Genomic DNA, 24,738 nt, shown 5'->3' with positions numbered 1-24,738 from the left:
GTGTGACTGGAATCACAGAAGGAGTTTTCATAAAATACATGTCTGGCTAAGATCTGTGTTTAGTGTACAGAAGCAGAAAAGGTTTATTTTGAAATTTGCTCCTGGATAATTCTGATTAGCATCTGTGATAATTATGGAGTTACCCCAAAGCCAATCTAGTCAAGAACACAGTACTACCCCCAAAACCAATCTAGTCAATAACAGAGTCTAATTACTTCTAAATGCTAATTAAATATAAATAATAAAAATATTCCCAGTATACAAGCCAAGAACCCACTCTCCTCTTGCTCCATTTCATCTGACTGGGCCTCAGGACTCTGCCCACAGGCCAGTGAGTACTTGGGTCAGGCACGTCCTTCTCAGGATGAATGTTGGGATCAGTATTGCTCCTACTACCTGTCATAGTCTCCTACTACAGGTTGTGGTGGCCTTTGCCAGAGACTGGAGATTGAAGCTGGAGGAGTGGCCAGTGGCTGGTAATGTGCATGGTGCGTATTAACGAAGAGCTGAGTTTGGACCCCCAATGCTCACGTCAGGGCCTGGCACGCCAGAGTGCATTTGCAGTCCCAGCACTGGGGAGGGAGAGATAAATGGATTCCTAGAGTTTGCTGGGGGTGGGGGGGTGAGAGCTCGATGCATTAAGGTGCTGATGCCAAACCCGATGATCTGGATGTGATGCCATGGACCCACGTGGTGAAAAGGACGAACCAACTCCCACAAACTGCCCTCTGACCACAGTCTGAGTGCTGTGCACATGACATGCCTCCCACCACCTCCTCCAAAACAAACACATGCAAAAAATACAGTAAGAATCTAAGGCAGAGCAGCTGAGGAGGACACCCCCCAATGGTGACTTTGGGCTTCCATGTTTAAGCATGTGGACACACACACATGCACACATATACACAAACATGTACACACACACTCAAAGAAGCAGGTGTGGGGGTAGGTAAGGGAAATAACTATTAATAATTACTACACTTTAAAAATATATTCCTTTATAAGCAGCCTCTAAACTCTTCTGTGAAGGTGAATGGTGCAGATTAACAATTAATGAAAAGAGAACTTTTTCCTTGCTCCTGTAAACACGACATTTCTACTTTATTTGTACTGCAGCGAGTGAAGGTTCAGGTGAGCTGCCCAAACTGCAGGGTTACTTAGGTAACTGGGCAGATTACTGTGTCCCAGGGGCAGGAATGTGCTTTTAGGTGGAAAAATACTTTGAGAGAAATATATGCATGTTTAAACAGAACCAGTGCTGGCAAAAAAGAAGGAAGAGAAGGAAGGAAGGAAAGGAGGGAGGGAGGGAGGGAGGGAGGAAGGAAGGGAGGGAGGGAGGGAGGGAGGAAAGAAGGAAGGAAGGGAGGAAGGGAGGGAGAGGATAAGGGAGAGGAGAAGGAAGGAAGGAAGAAAGGGAAGGAGAAAAGAAAAACAACTCAAGTGACTGTTTCTGGTTTAGAACACCCTCACTGAAAGTCACTTGGAGGAGCAAAAACAGTCTTTGTTTGCCAAGGGCAAGCTAACGGAAGGACCAGTTCACCTTCAAAACTGCTGTTTTTTAAAAGCTATGAAAAAGTTCGTGCTTTTTTTTTTTTTTTAAAAAAGAGGTATTTACCTGCTATATTTTCTTCTTATATAACACCAGAGGAAAAACTGACGTTAGTAAGGACAAAAGGTCATATATATCATATATTCTAATTCTCCTTAATTACAAATCCATTTACCTCAATTTTTTTCCATAAAAATTTATAGAGACTTGCCCTGTATAAAACCTTATGCTGGAGGCACATAGCATTGATGCATGGTGACAGCCAGGACCCTGTCGCCAGGAGCTCACAGCATGGTGGGAGTCAGAGAACTAATACTTCTGAGACAAGGAGTCATAGTGAAGGAAGACGCCAAGCACTGGAAGGAATCAGGGAGAGGGTGGCTCCATCTGCAGAAGCAGGGGTACCCTCCCTCACCTGAGTGTATCTTCAGGGTTCCTGGCATGTATTAAATACCCAGTAGGAGAAAGTTCTTCCTCCACCTACCTGCACAGGGGCTAAACATGAAGGGCCATAGCACGGAGGGGAGAAACCCACTTCACAAGCACACAAGAGGCAAGCGCTGACCTAGCAAGAAGAAACCCTGACAACTCCTTCATTGCCTCTACTTAAAGCTAACCCTCAGCAGCCTGTGGCAAAGGGCTCGCAGCACTTAAGACTGCCTCTACATTCTTCCCTTAGCATGGCCAAGGTAGGTATCAGCCACACGAACAGGGAAGATGTGTATTACAATGGAAGGACAGACAGACAGAAAGTGCTTTCATCACTCCACACAGACAATAAGATGGCAGCCATCCAAGAGCTCCTGTAAATAAGTCCCTCCAAGAGAAGATTTAAGAACGGCGTGCTATACTGAGGAGGTTGGACAACAGGCCAAGATGAACTATGGATGTGTGTGGACACCATTACAGCAAAACCCTTCCTCTCACACAGCTGAAACCCAGGCACTAAAGAGTTGAGTTGGAGCTGCTGTGTGTCCCAGCATCCCACACAGACAGGGGACTAATAAAGGGTTCCTTCCCCCAAGCCCTGGGGTAAAACCTGAGGCTGTTTATTATGGCTCCAAAGGTCAAAATTAATAGCATGAATTGAGTCTTCTTCTTGCTCTTTGAAACTCCTTGTCAAGTGGTAGAGCCAGCTGGGCACACGACTCTGATATGCAGATCGTAAGGCTTACGAACAGATAAAATGAATTACAATGAGCTAGCCCATCATATTTCAACTCTCTCTCTACCCAAACACTGTCCAAATGTTTCTTCTTAAGAGTCTATTTAAGGCCATTTAAAGTCCTCGGGAATCTGCACGGCATCTTATTAGCAAAGACATCTGGAGCCAGCTCCAAAGACTTACAATTGAAATCATCCTAAGGACAGGATAAGGAAGTAACTCAAAAATAATGGTGGTTGCCAGGCTACTGAATATTTACATACATCATTTCATTCTGATCCCCACTAGTCCCATAAGAAAGTTCCATTTTAAACATGTGAAAACTACGGGACAAGGAGGTTAAGGGCTTGCCCAGGTAAACCCAACATTCACCGGAGTCTGCCATACATTAACACCCATGCTCTTAATGTTTCTGTCCAGCATCTCATGAGCAATGATGACCACAGGAGAGGCTATGAGACTTTTTGTTCTCTCATTAAAATCCATGTATATTCTATGACTACATGCCTGGGGATCTGCCATCCTTAATCAACTAAAAATAAGATTTCACAAGTAAAAAAACCCAGAAAACTGGTGTATTTGGTGCATCCTTGGGGGGTAAGGGGTGGGGTACACATGCACATGGACACTAGAACAAGTGTCTCCCTATTTCAGAACTTGAATACGTGTGCCCCTATTTCAGAACGTAGGGAATAACTGGGAACAGATGCATTTCCACAACACTACCAAAAATGGAGGGAAGGTCAGAGGAATCAGAGAAAACTAAAGTCCATAAAGCATTCAAATATGTGGACTGCTAATAGGTACCAGAGAGATGTAGCAAGTGCTAATCTCCACATGCTTTCTGTAGGTAATAATGTTAAGGTTTTCCTTCCCAGTCAATCTCATTTGGGGAAAAGCTGCCTACAGCTCTGGTCTGTTTGCCTAGAACAGCAGTGCCTCTAGCAGAACCCAACCACCCCATCTGCCGTTCGAGCAGCAGCAATTCTTACCCTGCACATTACTGCTTCACAGCAAATGCCAAAGCTAACAAACAGAACCAAACTAAAACAGCGATATGGACTTTATGAAGACATCCACCAAGTGATCATGAGGTCTGCCTCCAACTAAACTCTGCCTGCTCTCTCTCATTCATCAACCAAGTGCACTCTTTTTCACCTGGAATGGCTTCTCCTGAGCTAAAGGAATCCCAGTGGTCTGCCTCCAGGAAGAATGGTGTCCACAATAGCAAGGCATGGGACCTGTGCCAGTTACAAAATAGGTGCTCCTAGTAAGGACCAGCCGGGAAGCCATTACTACCTAGGCTAGAGCAATGGTCCCTAACACCAGGTGCCTAGCAGTCACCTCAGAAACTGTAAGGTCAAAGGCCTTACCCCAGACCAACAATATATGATCTGTGAAGGTCAGGCTGGCATGGATGATCACTGCTGTTTTTAGTTTGTTCTTGTGTGTGTGTGTGTGTGTGTGTGTGTGTGTGTGTGTGTGTGTGCATACAGGTGCACACATATGGTATGGAGACCAGAGGTTGGTATTAGGTGTCTTTCTGAATCATTTTCCAACCTGGGGCTCACTGATTTGGGTAGAGTGGCTGGCCAGCAAACCCAGGGAGTCTCTTGTCTCTGCTTGCCCGGTGTTGAGATTACAGAGCCACACTGTGGCACCCCACTTTTTAAAAAAAAATGGGTGCTAGGGCTCACACTCAGGCCCCAGTGCTTGTTCAAGTCCTCACCAATTAAGCCACCTCTCTTACTGCCCATGAGTGCATTTTTTAAAGACTTCTCAAACGAAGGCCAAGTAGAGTCAGGGTTGAAACCTATCATCAAGCTTAAGTATTTTTAGAGTGACCCTCCAAATTTACTGACTGGTACAACGACAACAAGTCTCCTTCCCGCACCTTACACCTGGCACATGACACATCCACAGTGTTACCGTAAACTGGGTGTCATTAGTTATTTGATTCTAGTGAAATGCTACCCTCCAGTACTTGAAGCCACTCACCACACTGCCATGGCCTCAGCATATTCTGAGATCCCAGGTTGTATGTGGCTTTTGAGGCAGCCATGTTCAGACACTGAAGTCACACTGAGTGTGAGTGGCCAGCCAGGAGGTAGCTCAGCTCAGATCCCTGACAGGAGAGACCTTCAGAGCCCAGGCATGACTATCAGACTCTTTGTGCTCTTAAAGGAGAGTAATTATAGGCATGTGAGAAAAGGGAAGCACTCCCCGAGGAACTCTTCCTCACATGCTTCCCAGGAGGCACGAGGGCCATTAAAAATTCCATGATGAAGAGGAAAACCAGCCTGGGAACAGCCAGGAGGCAATACAGCAAATTAATACAGCGGCCCTCCTCAGGGAAAGCTGCGATAAAACAGGAAACACTGCTCTTTGCAAAATAAAATTATACCACTAATGATAACACAGTCACCACACACACTCACAAATCGTTCTAATGATGGGCGTAAAAATCCCAGGGCTGCCCAGATGCTTTGAAAGAGAAATTTCTTCCTACCGCAAATAAAATGGGACAAGGAAAAGACAGACTCTCAATTCGAAACACTCCTTCGTGCAGTCACTCAGCTGCCTCTTCTCTAGTACTCCACTCCTCTACACCCTGTCCTTGATGCGAGGCTTCTGCTAAACAGTCACGCTTCCTAAAACCCACTGATGGTTCCAACCCCTCGTATGAGCTGGAGTTAGGCAGGTCCTGCTGCGACCACGTCTCGCTGCACAGGACCCATCACTATAAAGGTGCTGAGCACTATCCCCGGGACCTGTCTCTCACTCCTGTCCTCTGAAACCTGCACTGCGGGTCTGCACGATTATTCTCTCGGAGCAGTGCCTGGCTGCTAGTGAAAACTGTTAGGGACAGCAGATTTTACGAGGTTAGCACTGGAAACAGACACCGTAACCAGATGGTGCTGCAGGCGGCCCCCTAGGTATCCAGGGGCTCAAAGAGCTTTCTAGGCAAAGGGAGTGAGAGCGAAAGTCCATAGCAGGAAGGGCTGCCATTTTGTAAGAAGAAAATGGGGCTCCCTGGTACTGCCTCATCTTTTCACTCAGAGAGGGGCAGGACTGCATGGGAGGAAGGTGGCCATGTTGGCAGAAATCAGATGATGCAGGGCTTTGCAGGGCAGGGCAAGAGGCATTAGTAATGCTCTTTGAGGAAGGGCTTTTAGCAGCAGAAATAACGTAAAATGTGAGTCAGAAGACGCAGGCCACAGTTCAGACTGAATCACAGCATGTGATCACAGGAAAAATTCCTCAGGCCTCAGCCTACTTCTGCCTCTGTGAAACTCCAACTAACCTCTCAAGACTGCCAAGAGGATCAAACTGGATCCTTTGTACATACACCGTGTAATCTCAAGTGTTATGAAAAGGGACATGGAGTTTCCCAAAGGAAAATAATAGCCACCGGAAGCCAATTACCTGGCAGAGCAGTGTGCGGGTGAGCACCTTCGATGAGAGGCATCAGCAAGAACATCCAGGGAGTAAAGAGGAGAGAGTGGATTAAACTGTGGGGACGAAGGAGATCATTTCAGTAAGGCTTGAATGAAACAGACCTGAGTCCACAAAGCAGCCTACATGCTTTCTTTAACAATGTCCAACCCTTCTGCCATAAACACCGATGCCATTCGATAAGGGTCTAACCTTGTCCATAAATGTTCCAGCATAGAGCAAACAGAGCTGTTGCCTGTCAAACAAAACTTTAATGCAATAATCACTTAAAGGCCAACCACAGTACTTCTTAATGGACAGTCCAGGAACTTACACCTCACAAATATCCACTGGGTAGCAGCCCTCTCCCAAGCAGGCCAGCATGAAATTACCATGTCAGGGACAATTGCATAGCACATTCCAGTGCACAAAGTATAGTGTACAGAAAAGGCGCCTGGAATTAGAGTGCCCAACTGAATGTGCCATTATGTTGCTGTACGTTTAAGAGTGGCATCGCCTGAGAGCTTTGCTAGCCTGCTCTCCAGGATGTATCACTGGCCATCTTACCTGCCGTAGAACGGGGCTACTGGCAGGGCTAGCTCAAGTACTGCTTTCTAGGCTATAAAGAATTTCTGTTTCTATTGACCTTAAAAGATGACTGAGAGAAGGTGAAGAGTTCAGTGCGTGTGTTAGCGAGACATCCTCAGCCCCGAAACTACAAACCCAAAAATGAGGCTGAAGATCAAATGGGGTACAAAGCACTGAGGATCAATTGGGGTACTGTGTACAAAGCACTGAGGATCAAATGGAGTACTGCGTACAAAACACTGAGGATCAAATGGGGTACTGTATACAAAGCACCGCACTTCTGTCCCAAAATAAGCATTCCTTTGAAGATGGGTAACTTAATAATGTAAGAGAAAGAACCTGAATGGCAACTTGAAATGGACTTAAAAAGAACAGCAACGAAGCTGGTATTCACTGCTTTGCAACTTTCATGGTGCATGTTCCTCACTGTACATCAGATGTGGAGCAAGTGACGGCCATAAGTCCCCTTCTGCCTTTGCATGCCTTGAACCAAGTAAGATCCACACTCTGGCTTAACAGTCCTGAGTCTCTTGCACGCCAGCCAGCTTCATGACCCTTCCCTTGTCTGCCCACCCCCTGCACTACTGTTTATCTAGAACTTTCCTTTACACCAATTACTTACACTCAGCTTCGCTGTTTCCACAAAGTAAGCACGACATAGTAATTACATTTTTTCTAACATCTATTATGTGACTTAAAATACATGACCTAACATCACCTCATAAGCACACTTATCGCCCACTGTTCTCGTTAACTGTGAACCAGCAACTCCACAGTGAACGTTCCAAGTGTGAACTGTGTAGCATAAGCTACTAAGAGGTAGCCAAAAAGACCAACCACCAAGCAAGGAGCAAGAGGAAGCCTGAGACCCTTCCCCCATCAGTTTCCATCAATTTCACTAAGGAAAAGCAACCCTACCCCTGAACTGAAAATGGTTCAAACATCTCTAAACATAACCATGAACACGACTGTGAGCCACCTTTAAATCATGTATACCATTCAAAAGCCTGATATATCAGGGACCCCTAAACAGGGAGCGAGGGAGCAAAAACTAATAAACCAAAATAAAACCAGGCTTCCCTTGAAATGTGTGTGACTAATAAGAAACTGACATCCGCAGAGGACCCTAAGAGGAAAGTGACTACAGTTCTTGCAGATGAGCATGTGGCCATCGAGGAACACAGCTCCTAAAACGGTCACCAGTAATGGCCAAGAGCAAATCTCACTCACCTCATGTGCATAAGCAGAAACGTGAGGGAACCCAGAAGCTAATGCTTTACTCTTTCTGAAGGAAAGGAGACTGAATGATAAAATAAAGATGGCCACGAAGAGTGACCTTACCTGATGGCGTTCTCTTTTCCCAGCTGATGGCAACCAGAAACTAAAGAGAGAACAGGAAAGAGACGATAAGAGGCGCTAGGAAAGAGTGAGGGAAGAGAAGGGGACACTGCAGCGAGGACAGAGGAAGACTGGGAGACAGGCAGCCCAAGGACACCAGCCACAAGTGAAGTTACCCTGACTACAGCCTGACAGCCCTTATCTCGGCTGTACAGCCAGAGGGCTCTAACTCCACAAGTAGACTAGGTGAGACATGGATAGGACTACATATGTCGACCATAATATATAAGGAATAAGCTATACGAATGCTTTACCATATACAAATGTGGGGCTTTTTGGCATGTGTGGGTATGTTTGGCATATGTGCACACTGTGTACGTGTATGTGTCTGCAGTGTGTTAGTTCACAGGTGTACATGTGTGTGCAGGCCAGAGGTTGATGCCTGATGTCTTCCTGGGTCATTATCCATTTCGTTTACTGAGCCAGGGTCTCTCACTGACCCTAGAGCTCACTGCTAGCCAGCCTGCTCTGGGATCTACCGTTCACGTGCTGATATTACAGGCAGGCCTGCCACACCCGCCTGCCTTTATGTGGGTGTTGGGGATCCAGACTCAAGTCCTTATGCTTGCTTCACTGAACCATCTCTCCAGCCCCAATATGTATGTATTTATTCAGCAAATATTTAAATTTTTGCCACAGAAGACCCAGTAGAAAGGCAAAACACACAGCAAAGCCAACTGTTTAGGAGATGAAGCTTTTCCAAGAAAGGCAGATGATTCCTGAATGGTTACATTTGGGCTTTCCACTGTATTCACCATGGTAACAAGGACAAAAAGATTTCTCCTTAAAGAGGTCTAAAGGAGAACAGAAGCAATCAGCCATTTGAAATGACTATTTAAAACAAAACATTTTTTAAAATTTTTTATTGGTTATTTTATTTATTTACACTTCAAATGTTATCCCCCTTCCCCCTCTGCAAACCCCTATCCCATCCCCCATCCTTCCTGCTTCTATGAGGGAACTCCCCCACCCACCCACCCACTCCCACCTCACTGCCCTGGTACTCCCCTACACTGGGGCATTGAGCATTCACAGGACCAAGGACCTCTCCCATTGATGCCCTACAAGACCATCTCTGCTACATATGCGGCTGGAGCCATGGGTCCCTCCATGAGTACTCTTTGGTTGGTGGTTTAGTCCCTGGGAGCTCTGGGGTCTGGTTGGTTGATTTTGTTGGTCTTCCTATGGGGTTGCAATCCCCTTCAGCTCCTTCAGTCCTTCCCCTAACTCCATTAAAACAAAACTTTTAAAAGAGAAAAATGCATTTAAAATATGGCATCTTACTTCTCTTCTCCTCTTCCCTGTGCTTGCACCCTTTCTCTTGCTCTCTTCCCCCTCCCCTCTTCTCTCCCCAGGGCAACTCCCCTGGCCTCAATCCTTGGGGCCAGTGAGCTCAACAGAGGAAGCTTCCCAATAAACCTGGCTTTAAAATAAAATAAAATAAAATAAAATAAAATAAAATAAAATAAAATAAAATATGGCATCTCAGTGGTGGACACTAACTAATACAACAGCTAGAAATATGACATTAATGTAGAAGGGAAAAGGAAACATTAGCAATCTTAAAGTCTTATTTTTTTAATTATTGTGTGTGCCACAGCACACATGTGGGGGGTCAGAGGACAAGCCTGCAGAGCTGGTTCTTTTCTCTACCATTACGTGGACTCTGGGACTGCACTCTGCTCATCACATGCAACACCAGCTGGCAAGCACTTTTAGCCCCAGAGCCATCTTCACTGCTAGGAAGCAGCACGCTTTCAGATCTCCCCTTCCTTTCAGCTCTCAAGCCTAGCATGAAGGTGCTTTATAAAAACCTTCTCTGCCTCCTCTCCAAGGAACAGGCGAGACCAGTGGGGGCTCAGTCACTTACTCCGTCTGCCGGGGGTCACTGACGGGGTGGCCGATCCTCTCGGTTCCCAGGCTGCTTATGCCGGTCTCCTAAGAGGAGAAGAACAAGAGTGTCATCTAACAACAGAAGCAAATGTGACAATGCAAGCTGTCACCAAGCTCGAATTTTCCCTAACTATGCCAGCTAAGCAGCCTCAAGGTTGTGTCAACCTTAAAAACCAAAAGCAAATATTTTTTTATGCAAAGCCATCTTAGGAGTATTATATATTACCTAGCTATTTTCTGCTGATCCAAAAAGAAAAAAGTCTTTAAATATCATTTGTTGGACTTGGATTTCTTCTGTTTAGCTTTGTGTAAATATGCAGGGCAGTATTTGTGTGTGGGCATGTGTAAGAGTATAGACGTACAGCATCCATCCATATATATATGTATATATATATATACACATACATGTATACATATATGTATGGCAGCCAGAGGACCATCTCCCACATGGGTTAGTGTGTGTATGTACACAAGCCAGAGGACCATCTCCCACATGGGTTAGTGTGTGTATGTACACAAGCCAGAGGACCATCTCCCATGTCATTCTTCAGGCACTGTCTACCTCTTAGCCATGGCTTACCATACACAATAGGCTGTCTGGCTAGTGAGCTCCAGGTATCTCCCTGTCTCTATCTTCCCACTGCTGGGATTACAAGCATGCCACCAGACCTGAGGCGGCTTCTTCCCCCTCACATGGATGGGGAACAAACTCAAGTCCTCCGGAAATGCTTCACCAGCTTGAGCTTTCTCTCCAGTTTATTGATTAGCACATAAGCGAAATATAAAACTAATACCAAGTGATGTTTCAACATGTGTATACACTGTTTATTGTTTGCATGTGTATGTAATTTTAATATGAGAATACTTCCTGGAGTACTAATATAATAACACTTCCTACAGTACTAAAGTGTAAGGAAGTAGAAAAACTTATTTAGAGGACTCAGCACCTTTGCTGATGTTGTTTTGAGACATGGCTTCCCTATGTAGGTAAAGCTGGCCTCAAAGCCTGCTCCAGACTCCCAAGTATTGAGAATAGAGGTCTCTGTCACCAAACTCAACAGGAGACAGACTTTAACAGAAGAGCACACTAAGCGCTATGAACCATGTGACTGAGGCTCAACGACCACCACTGTGAAACCTAAATACTGTGTGTGAAATGTGTCAGAGAACTGTGCTCTTATAAAAATGACCAGCCAGGCTGGATACATGAAGCTCAGTGGCAGAGTGCTTGCCTAGCATGCACAAGGCCACGCTCAATCCCTACCACCACAAGAAACAAAAGGCACAAGGATTATTACTGTGTTCTGTCCCTTGCACTTCATTTCAAAGTAAAACAGAAGGCTGTGTAAACTGACTGACATTTGGGGCTCTCGGGACTGCAGTGTAAAAGCCTTCCGTAAGCCCACAGCAAGCCAGTCACCCCACTGGAGTGAAGGCACTCTCCTCCCATAACTGTCGCACATTCACATGAATTCTGCCTCAGCAACCCAAACAGAGCCCAGAGTCACACACCAGAGTAAGTGCTAGGGTGACAGGTCACGTCACAGGCATGAGCGTCAGCATTACTCAAACACATGTGTATCTTGGCAGATGGTGTTTGCATTCAGCTGTGTGTATGAATTAGCTTGAAGAGTAGGAAACACACTTCAGTAGAAGCACCAGCTTTAGAAAAATTAATTTGAGGTCAGATTCTAAACAGGGGTGAAGTAAGTGGAAGGGCCATACACATTAACTTTTTATCCCTCCGGCTATGGCTCCAGGTCAGAGAGAGAATGGTAGAGGGGCCAAGGGAAAAGATGGATGAAAAATGAGCTATTTATTAAAGCAGAAAAATTATTAACTTAAAATGCCGTAATATTTAAATTTACAGTTTATTACTGTGTAAATTACAAGCAGTACTTTACGTAATTAGCAGCTCACTGGCAGGGAGCTGTGAATGAAACTCATTATTTATGATTACAGTTTAGAAAGAGGAGAGGGACTGGGAAGGGGAGGGAGGGGAGGGAGGGGAGGGAGCGGTGACCTCTGCTAGAAATGACAGATCTCCCTTTAAGGTGATGAAGATGAATTAAACATGTGTATATCACCCTATTCACTTGAGATCATTAGCTGCACGTCCAATAACCCTGAGCTCCTCCCAGGTGCGCTGAAGAGACCCTTCACGATGAACTAACCGGCTTCCACGGAAGCAGAAGGCTCTTACTCTACAAGAGCTTAAAGCAAGGCAGCGGATGGGAGAAAATGACTCTGCTGCTCAACCGAAGGGAAAGTAAAGCCTTCCCTCTGTCCTCCACTCCCCAGCTGCTTCTATCTTCCTGAGCCTTCTGTACACAGAAGCACTCCTGTCGAGGGTGAGCTTCCTAAACAGCACAGGGAGCGAGAGTCCATGGTCTGTCTGTAAATGGAGCATGCCAATGTGCGATTCTTTCAGTGATCAAATGCCTCTCCAGTTAGAGACTGGAACTGGAATTCAAAGGGAAGAAATAAGAGAGGTGGCTCAGTAGGTAAAGGCACTTGCTGACAAGACTGATGACCTGAGTTCAATCCCCAGGATCCACGTGGCAGAAAGAGAAGAGACTTCTGCAGGTCATCCTCTGCAGTCAATATACACAAATTAATTAAGCTCACCTCTTTTCCTTTTCCATGTCCTAAACGTCTAAAATAACTCCTAAAATTGTTCTCTGGGTAGACTACAGTATAGAGCAATAGCCAGAAGACTGTGACCGACAACACATGCATGGCTTGGCAAACAGACAACCCCGTAGCACGCGTTCTAAGAGCTTGACTAATTCTCCTGGATGGGAACCTCTGCCTTAGCCTACTTCTCAGTCTCCAAGCTAGGATATGAATTAGGTCAAGCACTAGGGCATGCCTATAACCCTAGGAGTCAGGGAGTTAGGACAATTTCAAGGTGGAAAGCCACAGAGCAAGGGAGACATAAACAAGTACTAGGCTAGTGTGGACCTCAGAGACCTAAAAATAACAAGATAAATTCAATTTAAAAGGAAGAACGTGGGGGCTGGGGATTTAGCTCAGTGGTAGAGCGCTTACCTAGGAAGCGCAAGGCCCTGGGTTCGGTCCCCAGCTCCAAAAAAAAGAACCAAAAAAAAAAGGAAGAACGTTACCCTAGGTCCAAGCTTCTTCTCTACTACTTCGATGCAGGTAATGGGAGGAATCAATGGCTGGGCGCCCAGCCAGATGCCCCTAGCAAGGACAGAACTGAAGGAGCAGTGGATGGCCCTAGGGGCCACAAGGAGCTCCTGGACTTCTGCAAAGCAAGCTTGGTGTTGTTTGTGTGGGGGGAGGGGTTGCTTGTTTCTGCCTGTTTGCTGTTGCATCCCTTTAAATCATTTCTAGGATAAAAAGTCACCTTAGGATAAAAAAAACTCCTGAATTCAGGAGTTGTAAAGAAGTCAGAGATTTTTAACTTATACAGTAATATAGGATTAGCCACAAGTGCAGGAGAGAGAGAGAGAGAGAGAGAGAGAGAGAGAGAGAGAGAGAGAGAGAGAGATCAGCCAGCAGGTTTACATACTATGGAGGCTACAAGGAATGTCTGTTTGGTCAGAACTTCTGTGTTGATAAAGTGCTTATCTTTCACATTTGTATCCATTCAAATCCCACATAATGGTCATTCACCCTTCTTAACTCCCAGAACATTCAGTTGATTCATTAACTCCAGAGAGTCCTGTGATGCCTTCAACTGTCAGTAGGGCACGCAAATCCCATGGGGACTAACACCTTCCCACAGCACTGGAGAAACCATGAGATCTGTCACCTTCCCAGCCAGCCTTCTCCGCCCCTTCCTGAGGCACCGAGCTGCAGCTCCTGGCAACCGATTCAGGCGACCATGGTATCCTGTGGAAAGAAGGCCTCAGTTACTGAAGGCACAGACTGCGTAAGCACAAACTGTGCAAGCACAGATGTTACAGCACACTGGAGCTTGACCCAGCATCGGCACAAGGTTATCTGAAAAAGACTTACTATGCCCAAATCTTTGTCCTAAGCAGTATGATGGCAGGGAAGCCACACTAAGCACCAACAGATACCAGACAATGGTTGATTGCCACCTCCCGAGAGTCCTAAATTTACAGAGCACAACAGTACTCTTCCTTGTCACACATCTTAGACAATGGCTCTGATAGTCCTGAAAGTAAAGTGACTTGGTCAAGAGCATGGAGCTAACTAAAATAGAAGGACCATCTCATTTCTATCCCCTGCCATGGGCCCTTTCTACCCTGTTCTGCTACTTTAGAACTGAAGAAAAGGAGGTATGCATCTGTGTCAAAGTACACAATGAGAGGATCATTAAAACAAATACATTTAAAGAAGTATTTTTAGACCATCCACTTAAAAATGTCATCGATTCTTGTACGTGAATGTCCTTACAAAAGCCTGCTCCTTGTCAGAGCCAAACTTTCAAGCTTCCAACAAGCACTGAAAAAGTAATGCATTGGCATTACCCTGATATGTGGCTGTGACTGATATCAGGCTCCTAACACAGCACACACTGGGGATGTGTCCCAAGAGCCTACATGGACTGACTTAGGAGAAGGAGAACTCTGAGCTTTGAGACTCACCCTTGAATCCCCTAGAACCCTAAGGAAACTGCACGATTCAGAGAGCAATGCAGGATCAGAGGTGTGCAAGAGCTTGAGCAAAGCATGCTGAGTCGTCCCATAGCGAACCATAAAGCCATGACCTGGTCTTTCATCTTCTCCAAACTCACCTCTTTGAGCTGGCCGGGAAGGTAAAAGGAATGTGGAATCTGAGAGTTTATCCAGTCCGGAGTCCATCCTTTCTACTTCAGTGCAGTGATCAGGAGCCCACTTGGGCAGAAGGTTATGGACAGTGAATCCGGGGACACATTCTCCTTCATAAAACCAATCACTCTGCTCATCATCCCCTAAAGCAAACAGATCGTGTCCTGAGCTGTCATGATAAAATCCAAATGCCAGGAGGGTTTCTCACGCCATAGTTGTGCTACTTTCAAGTAAGCCAAGGTGCAAAAGAGCCTGTCCAGTCCCTCCTGGTAGGCAGTAAAATGGAAACTGAGGCATCCACCTAGTTCCTCATGGCGGACTGTTCTCACCACTAAGTAGTAAAATCTAAGCTCTAGCCTCACGCCCTTCAGAATCCATGTGGAAACCCTGCAAATAATTTACCTCTTAAAAACACACAACAGCTCCAACTTAGAGTGAGGCAATGAATGCCTGAAAGTTAGGCTTCAGCTAGTAAATGAAGTCAGAATTTGAACCCAGAACCTGACAAATGAAGCCCAAGGTATTTTCTATAAAAAACAAGCTGTCTTCCTGATCATTACCCATGGTGTAGATAATATAGTTCAAAGCTATAAATGTTCCTCACTTCAAAAAATTAGCTGTAATTGCTTGGGGGGAGTTATATAATTACATTTTATCATAATAGATCAGTAAAGAATGTATGCCAACACTTTGTTCTGGCCTTGATATATCATTGATAGGACAGAAAATAATTCTGAACTAGAAATCCAAGCTTCCAGGAAAAAAAACCAACCACAAGTAACAACAATAAACCCCCCTAGGCCTTTTCAAGAAACTATACCATTTGCCTGAACCCATGCTGTTCATAAATGGTAAGGTCCCAACTAAGCCGTACGTCCAAACTCTTGGTCCACACTTCCAACTAGCTACACTAACAGCAGCTCTGTTTCTACTACAGTGTATTCCTGCCAGCAAGACAGGTAAGAACGAGGAAGCTCCATGTCTGCTACCTCATCCTCTTTCCAGACTGCAAGGGTACCGTCAGCATCTACAGTTTATGCTGCCTTTGTCCTCTAAAATATACTGGATAGATCCCACCCCCCATTGACACCCAAAATAATAACGACTCTTTCAATTAATGTGGAACTTTCCAAGAGTGGCAGTAAGACCTGCATCCTGCAAACAGCAGTTAGACCAAACACTAAAGAAGCCACACTCAGGCGTCTACCGTGTCTCACTATAAGCTTCAAACAGCTGTCTTAGAAATAGGCATTCCTAAGCTTCAGGAAGCACCAGAAGCACCAGAAGGGAAGTGAGGGGATGTCGACAGACAGAAAGGAAGATACATGCCAGGCGACGTACAAACTGCAGGGCCCTATCTACCAAAGTTGCTGATTCTGATTTGAACCAAATACCAGCGAGTTCCTAATGAAGCTGGGTGCGTGTGGGGAGCACAACCTGAGAACACTATTGGACAACCAGCCAGTGGTACCGGTGGATCAGCACAGGGGCTGGGAGACACGGCTAGTCTGTACAATTTGACATGTCCACTCCATTGTCATCCAGAAGCATTTCTCAGGACATGCACTTCAACAGGTAAACCCATTATGTTATGTTTTCTGACAGCAAATTAACCCAAAATTTTGGTTCTTAAAATTCACTCATGAACCAATACACATTTTTAAAAGGACTTGTAGCTGGACGTGGTAGCACACTCCTTTAATCCCAGCACTCAGGAGGCAGAGGCAGGAAGATCTATGTGAGTTCAAGGATAGCCCAGTTTACATAATGAGTTCCAGGACAGCCAGAAAGACACAGAAAAATCCTCTCTCTCAAAAACAAAAACAAAAGGGGGACAGGGGGTTTGCAATGTCTCCCTGAGCTAGAAGAGACTTTGTGAGACTACCATACAAAATCCTCATGCTTTCCTGCCATTTTGTTTCTCTCTGTGTCCGCCCAATCTAGAGATAGCCTTGGCAGTGTGACCTAATACACAGTTTTTCTTCTACCCATGGAGTAGTCTAATTTGGTGGTTTCACTGCACCATAGCTTACACTTACCCGAGTTTGTCAACTTAACAGGGACTCTTACCTTCCAGGCAATGTCTAAGGGGTCGCGGTTATAAATAATTCCAAGGGCTGAATGGAGAGAGGACTCCGTGTTGGGATCACCTACTGCTCTTGCATAGTACCTGGGTTCAGTTCCTAGTCGCTTGCTACATGGTATCTCACAGCTGTCCTATAGCCCCAGTACCAGGGGACTGACGCCTTTTCTAACCTCTTCTGGTTCATGCACCCTATGGTGCACAGACATAAACTCAGGTACAAACATACATAAATAAAAAATAAAATAAGTAAATCTATAAAAACAGTAATTCCCAGCTGTGGGATACTTCAAAGGAAATGCACAACACAATAGGTAATTTTTAAAAAGCAGAGGTTAGAGAGATGGCTTAGTAGTTAAGGAGCACTTGTTGCTCTTACAGAGGACCTGAGGTCAGTTCCCAGCACCCACATGGTGATTCATGACCATCCCCAGCTCCAGTTCCAGGGATCCAACACCTTCTTCTAATCTATAAGGGCACCGAGCACACACATGGTATATATTACACACATGCAGGCAAGACACTCATATACATAAAATTTAAAAATATCTAAAGACAAACAAAATATGAAATACAAGGAACGTGTGTGTGTGTGTGTGTGTGTGTGTGTGTGTGTACAGGCATATACTTGCACACACACGTACATGCACACACTCAGGGTTTCTTCAGGGGAATAAAATGCATATTTAAGGGTTGGGGATTTAGCTCAGCGGTAGAGCGCTTGCCTAGCAAGTGCAAGGCCCTGGGTTCGGTCCCCAGCTCCGAAAACAAGAAAAAGGAAAAAAAAATGCATATTTAAGTGGAATACATGGTGACTTTTAAAGACATTTACTAAATATTCACCCAGGATACTACAGGGTTTATTCACATGACTCTGTAATAATCTTCAGGCATTTAAACTTAAATAACAAAGTTATCCCTCAGTAAAAATACAAACATGTCGACCCTCCGCCAAAAAATCATGTATCAGAATACTATTGGTTATAACTAAAAGAAGCTTCCACAAGCTCAGCCTTGGTGCTCTGACCCCAGGGACCAATGATTCTCAAGCGATAATCTAATATATAAGAACTACTTTAGGGGCTTATAAAAACGACAGATTCCAGGGACCAACTCCAAATGTATTTGATTTCCAACAGCTCAGAAGATCTAAAATTTTCACAACTCCCCAAGTGGCTCTTATACACCTTAAATAAGTCACTCCACAGTCACTGGATTCAGTCACTGAGACAAAGTCCCAAAGCTGGAATCAAGATTACTTTGCCAGGGAACTGGGGAAACAGCTAAGCAGTTAACAGTGTGCACTGATCTTCCAGAGGACCAGAGTTTGGTTCCCAGCACCCAATCAGGCTGATCACACAACGGCCTGTACTCTAGCCCAAGGGGATCTGATGCCCTCTTCTGGTCTCTGTGGGCGACTGCACTCACATGTACTTAACCATACTCTTTTAAGAAATGAAAAGGCTTTAAGATTACCTTGACGCCCTTCATCATTGGTGAAGAGCCCCGTGTCGCTGCTGCTGCACACACTGCTAGTTTCACTAGGGAAGAAACAGACAAGAGGATTCAGCAACTCCGGTAAAAACTATTTTCAAATGGAAATATTCCAACTGCCTGTTACTTCACTTCAGCCCGTTAGCCAATCTGATACATACATTTCACACAGAAGACACAAGTCAAGTTTATCCATCCTCCCTCAAAAGGTAAGAGAAGAATGCTAAAATGATTAAACTGTTTTCAAAATACTTCAAGCCACTGTTATAAAAGCCACAGGGAGCCTCAAGCACTAGCTGTTCCCCTTTCTTCTTGTTCCCGTCTGATCCGGGAGCTCTCTGTGGCTCTCAGTTCTTGGCCACGCGCTTACCTGAGTGCAGATGTCGGCTCTACAGTTTTATACAGTGCTTTTCTACAGTTTAAGTGGTTGGAAGAAGTTAAAAAAAACAACAAAACAAACAAACAAACAAACAAAAAAACCAAAATAACTCAAAAAATGAGTATTTCCTGATATGTAGAAACCACATAAAATTCAAACTTAAATGAACATAAAGTGTAGTTGGAGGCAGCCATGTGCACTCATTCACGTCCCACCCCGGCTTCTGCACTCTTCCACAAAGGTAAGCAGCTGCAGCAGGGATACACAGCCCAGAGTCCTCAGACACTGGCTGTCTAGCTCATACAGAGAAAGTGCTCCTCTGAGATGACTATGTTTCCACCGTTTTAATGTTAAAAAACTACGGGAGGTGCTTATCGTAAAGTCTGTCAAATCTCTTTTTCCACTCATTTCAAGTCACCAGCGACACTACAGCATACAATGATTATAATCTCTATGATTATTTTTAGGCAGAATCTAGTCACTCCTTATACTGTAAATTAAAAGTCAGGCTCAAAGAGGATCTGTTGATCAAAAAAGATGAAAAAACATTTATCAACAGCATTTCAAGAGAATATTCTTGTAAAAACTTGGACTGAACTTCTCTAAGAGTTTCCTATATGGAGTTTGTAGAGACAATGATGTCATGAATCGTCTTCAGAACTTGAAGACTCTGACCAAGAGAGGTATGTGTTTTCTTAATTTAAAAAAGAGTCTATAGGGGCTGGGGATTTAGCTCAGTGGTAGAGTGCTTACCTAGGAAGCGCAAGGCCCTGGGTTCGGTTCCCAGCTCCGAAAAAAAAGAACCAAAAAAAAAAAGAGTCTATAGGATGCTTAGTCCATACAAGTATCTTATTCTACCACTGTGGAAATGAGTGTACTATCTGATGGCATTTCCTAACCCTGTGTACTCCCTTAGTGTAATGAGTCATAGCAAGCCTGCACGTAAGAATTAAGAAGCATGGGGTTGGGGATTTAGCTCAGTGGTAGAGCGCTTGCCTAACAAGCGCAAGGCCCTGGGTTCGGTCCCCAGCTCCGAAAAAAAGGAAAAAAAAAAAAAAAGAATTAAGAAGAAGCCTGCAGGAGGTGTCCTTGCTAGATAGGTAAGTGTGTCCCTTTGTGAACTGGCAAATGTGCCGAGCCCTACAGCCTCCTCAGTTTCTGAGCTGGGACAGAGGTGTTTGGTCCTACAGCCTCCTCACTCGTTTCTTGCTCAAAGATTATGCCTTGTTAGCAACTAGATTGATTGTATTTAATGTGCATGGGTATTTTGGCTGCATACGTGTGCCTGACTGATAGCTTTTGTTTTGTTTTTTTGAGACAGGTCTTTCCACATGGCCCTGTCTGTCCTGTAACTCACTTTGTAGTCCAGGCTGGCCTCGAACTCACAAAGACTCTCCTGCCTCTGCCTCCCTAGTGCTCAGTTAAAGCTGTGCACCATCACATCTGGATGAGGCTGATTCCTCTTATCACCTTTGTATACCACAAGCCAAGAAGTGTCAGGCCCCTGCACATTCTTTCCCATCCCCAAGCCTTCAAAATGTAATTTGTCAGGAGCCTTCTGAGTAGGCAAGGAGAAAAGCTCTGTTCCTCCTTTCTGTTCAGAGAAACTGATCCCACCTCTCTAGCATGTACACTAATTTTCCTCTGAAGCTCCACAGGAAGACGGATAATGCAATGCCAATCTCTTAAAGAGGCAGTAGCTGGGTGGCATCCATGCCTCCTAGCTTTGGTTCCCCATTCTTATGAGATCCAAATGTACCAATGGTGTACATACAAACTCTTCCTGACTAGCTCTGAAACAATGAAGGACTACATTATCTTTACAAATAACTTGCACATAACCCCCACCACAACCACCCAACCCTAATAATGACATTTCCAACAGAAAAGTGAAGAGAAGAGATCCTCTGCATAAGCTCAGAGCTCACTGAGGAAGCATTTGTTCCACATTTACCAGACACTGCTAGAATCACATCAAAACCAACGAGAATCATCTCAGCAGCAATTTCTGCATTTGATAAACACTCCTGGTCAAGCTAATGGGAGAGAGGGAGATATGAAGAATCAGAATTAAGGATTCTTAGGAGGATAAAAAGAAATTTAGAGGTGGTCTAAGACAAACCGGGAGGTGAGTTCTCTGATCACTTACTTATTTGTGCATGTGTGTGTACACTTGTGTGGTGGTCAGAGGACAATTTCTGCCAGTGGGTTCTTGCCTTCCACCATGTGCATCCTACAGACTGAACTCTGATCATCAGGCGCAGAGGCAAGCACCTTTACCCACTGAGCCATCTCACTGACCCCAGACTCCTCTATAATGCTTTCTACTAAAAAAGTTTCCATATTTCACTGAGCAGCATGATCACCATTTTAAATGAGACACAAAATCAGAGCCAGGATTTTAGACTAGGAATTGCATTATCTAATTACTACAGTATTATTGGAAAAGCTACTGAAGCACATCCAAACGAAATAACAGAAGTGTAAAGAAAGCTACCTTCGCCAGCTCCTCTAAAGATTGATCCTCCTAGCAGCATTCTATTAGAATTAAAAGGTGGCTGGCACCCACTGATCACTTACACGCTGCTTTACCACACATCCATCCATCTAAGCTTCACCGGAGCCTCCTTGTAATTAGAGGCTCTCTCAGTGGAGCAGATGACTGGGCACAGGGTTCACATCCACATAAGCATTATCACAGGAATGAGCCCAATAAACTGCCTGATGCCGCTCACCTGCTGCCACCGTCTCAGTCACTGCCAGCCGGCATTATAACCCTCAGGAGTGACTCCAGGCACTGCCAGGCGGCATTATAACCCTCCGGAGTAACTCCACTGCTCTGGTCTCTGAGTGCTGCTCTTTCCAAATTCTGAAAAGGAAGTGTATGTACTTCTGGGAGAACTAAAGGTCAGCATTTCAAATAAATACAAGGTCTCAGTTTGAAATCTATGGTATATTTATTCTATAGAGAAAATCAATTATTTGGTTTTATTTCATTTTCTCAATTTGAAACCCACGTTATTATATAAAGCTGAGTCAATGAAGCGAAACCCAATCTCAGCAGAGGACCATGAGCAGTCATTCTCGACTGGAGGCACTTCTGATCCCACTCAGGGGCATTCAGCAATGCCTCCAATCTCCTCCCTCCTCGTAGGAGACAGAAGCCCGGAGAGAGGACAGAGTGCACGCATACCGCCACAGTCCTTGGAAGCCATTTTAGTAATTCTGGTATATCCCGTGAAGAGAGAGGCAGAAGTGCCACAGTGGCTTGCTATCTAGACAGCCTAACTGAAAATCACAACGTTCCAGTGTCAGTGGGAGATCAAAGGACTAAGGTGGACAGAGAGGAAGAAACCCAATGTCCTCCTTTGGCCTCCACATCCAGAGGTGCACATCTGAGTGCACACATGCATACAACACACACACACACACACACACACACACACACACACACACCCTGAACTGTTGTCACCACAGGTTTGTTGCTTCTCATTTATTAACCAAAAAAATTTAAAGTTATCTTTTATATATAACTTTCATATATTTAAAACTAAACAGAAATTTAAATCTCCTATTACAAAAACTAAAATTATTCAAAAATAAGTAAAAGTGCATTTAATAAAAACTTTAAAAATATTTTAGAATCCAGGAAAATAAAGGAGGAAAAATGTCACCCTGTCACCCAGAGACACCCGTTCTTCCCATCTGCTTCCTACCATGCTTCTGGGCAGAGGTGAGGTCTCTGCAAGGGCACACACACCATTGTGAACCTGATCCCACAATGGAACTCAGGTCACTCAGAGACAGCTCTGCCTCCAGACTGGTCTTGCGAGTTAGAATGCAGTGAGTTTATACAGAGAGCAGCCTCTCCAGGTCACATGATCATGAACAGAAAGGGACTAGACAGTTAGGTAGTCTGCTGGGTTAATCTAGGCTGGCACTGAGCTCAGAGAAGCCCACTCATCCTCTTAATGGGCACCTTATGTGTAGCATTCGTAGCAGTTCACCTTTAAGTGGGAAAGGGCTCGTTTTTAAGAGGCCTACATTTCTGAGACCTCTCTGAAATCTTTTTTATGTGCATGGGTGTTTTTCTTGTATGTAATCTGTGTACTCTGTGTGTGGTGGGTGCCTGCAGAGGCCAGTAGCAGATGTTGGATGCCTTTGGAACTGGAGTTACAAACGTTTGTGGGCCACCATGTGAGTGCTAGGAATCAAATTTTGGTCTCTAGAAGAGCAGTTCGTAATCTTAACCACTGAGCCATCTCTCTAGCTCCCATTTCTGAGACTTTATGCTGCCTTTCCACATAAAATTTCTCTTTTTTATGTGTAAAATTCAGAAGAGACCACGTTTTTCTCCTCAAAATAATGCCAGCAAACACAGCCCCTCACGTTTATCACAGAGGATGAAGGCCATGGCATTTTCTTTCTTTTAGAATGTTCCCCAGACTGCCCATGCAGAGCATACAAACATGCCAGAACATGTATGGAGAGAGGATTGCTTTCATTAGATCTCCCTTTTAAACATTAGGCTTAATTTTTTTAATTAAGGATTTTTTCCCCAACAGTTGTATCTCCTAACTCCTCCTTTCCAGCACCTTCCTGTCTTCTTTGGGAGAATGCTCACTGACAACGCCTCAATTCCTTGTCCCCAACATCTCACCATCTATGTTCTAGGAAGACTTTGAAGTTTTTCATGACACCAACTCAATTTTCTGTCCTTTGTTTTATAATTATAATTTCACTTTAAATTTCCTTATTGTTTTCCTGTGAAACACTGGTTGTCTGAATAGTTGCTCTCCAATTACGTTTCCTCATTCAGAATGTTCTTTTTGTTTCCTGATTTGCTCCTCCTCTGAACTTTGAGAAAAATGTTCTGCCTTCCCTTACTCTACAGAATGTGTCCAAAAGCCTCTTTTTTTCTTTTAGTGAACATGTGCTAAATTATTTTTAATATTTCTTCTTTCATAATTAATGAAACTGGCCTTTTTTTCTGACATGTTAGTGAGGCTGCAGTGGTCCACACTACTCTGAGCTTCTCCATGCCGCAGCCCAGACGACAAGAAGAAAGACGCCAGAAAGTGGACCAAAAAAGACACAGATCCAGCAATTAAATCTGTGACAAAGCTACTTATGACAAACTGTAACAAAGCTACTTATGACAAACTGTAAGGAAGTTCCCAACGACAGCTTATTACTCCAGCTGGGGTCTCCAAGAGACTGGAGACTGGAGGTTCCTTGGCCGGGGCAGCCCTTCAGGAGCTACTTAGTGAAGGACTTGTCAAGCTGGTTTCAAAGCACAGAACAAGTAATTGACAGCAGAAACACAAAGGGTGGAGGTGCCCCAGCTGCTAGTGAAGATGCATGAACAGATTCAATCTGCTGTACATTTGGGAAAATAAAACTTTATTAAATCAAAAAACTAAAAATAAATGAAACTAAGCAGAATTAAATTCAGTTCCTCTGACTTCATGTTCTAGTGTGCTTTTAGTCACATCACTGTGCAGAACACCACATTTCATTATGGTGAGAACACCTGCACACCACATGCCCAGCTCCTATTCACCCTTCCCATGATCTCTCCTCCCATGCTGGCCCCTGCCTCTTCCCCTTCCCAGATCGCTGCCCCACTGCTTTATCTATCACCAAGTGAGTCCATCACAACAAACACAGGCATGGCAGCATCTCTATCTGCGTTGGCAGAGCTCTGTCAGGTATCTAGCCAGGAATGGCACAGCTGAATCATTGGCTGTCTCAGGAGTCTCCACCCTCATTTCCATTGGGGCCTCACTGATTTACACTACAGCGCTGTATGTAAGTGCCATTCTTGCCATCATTTGCTATTGTTTGACTTCTTGCGGACAGCCATTTTGACTGGAGTAAAACTGAATGAATGCCAGTGTAGTTTTGATTTGCTTTGCCCGACAGCTAAAGATAATGAACAGTTTTTCACTTATTTATTGGGATTTCGTACTTCTTTTGAGAACTGTCTGC

The 24,738-nt window shown here is 44.5% G+C and overlaps 1 protein-coding gene across 15 annotated transcripts in view; it reads right to left on the bottom strand.

Annotated features, from left to right (window-relative positions):
- The window catches only part of Gpatch2l (G patch domain containing 2-like), a 54,882-nt gene that overhangs the window by 15,191 nt on the left and 14,953 nt on the right, over positions 1–24,738 (bottom strand). For 3 of the 15 annotated variants that reach the window (XM_087553329.1, NM_001134559.2, XM_087553330.1), the window contains 6 exon segments: positions 18,351–18,415; positions 14,758–14,934; positions 13,807–13,886; positions 10,006–10,073; positions 8,079–8,118; positions 6,141–6,226 (listed from right to left, as the gene is read on the bottom strand). In XM_087553329.1, the coding sequence (XP_087409455.1) occupies positions 6,141–6,226; positions 8,079–8,118; positions 10,006–10,073; positions 13,807–13,886; positions 14,758–14,934; positions 18,351–18,415 (516 nt within the window). 15 annotated transcript variants of the gene reach the window in all.

This window comes from Rattus norvegicus, chromosome 6, assembly GCF_021556685.1.
Source record: "Rattus norvegicus strain SHRSP/BbbUtx chromosome 6, alternate assembly SHRSP_T2T, whole genome shotgun sequence".
NCBI lineage: Eukaryota > Metazoa > Chordata > Mammalia > Rodentia > Muridae > Rattus > Rattus norvegicus.
Note: the sequence above shows the minus strand (reverse complement) of the source record. Positions and strands in the feature narration are given on the sequence as shown.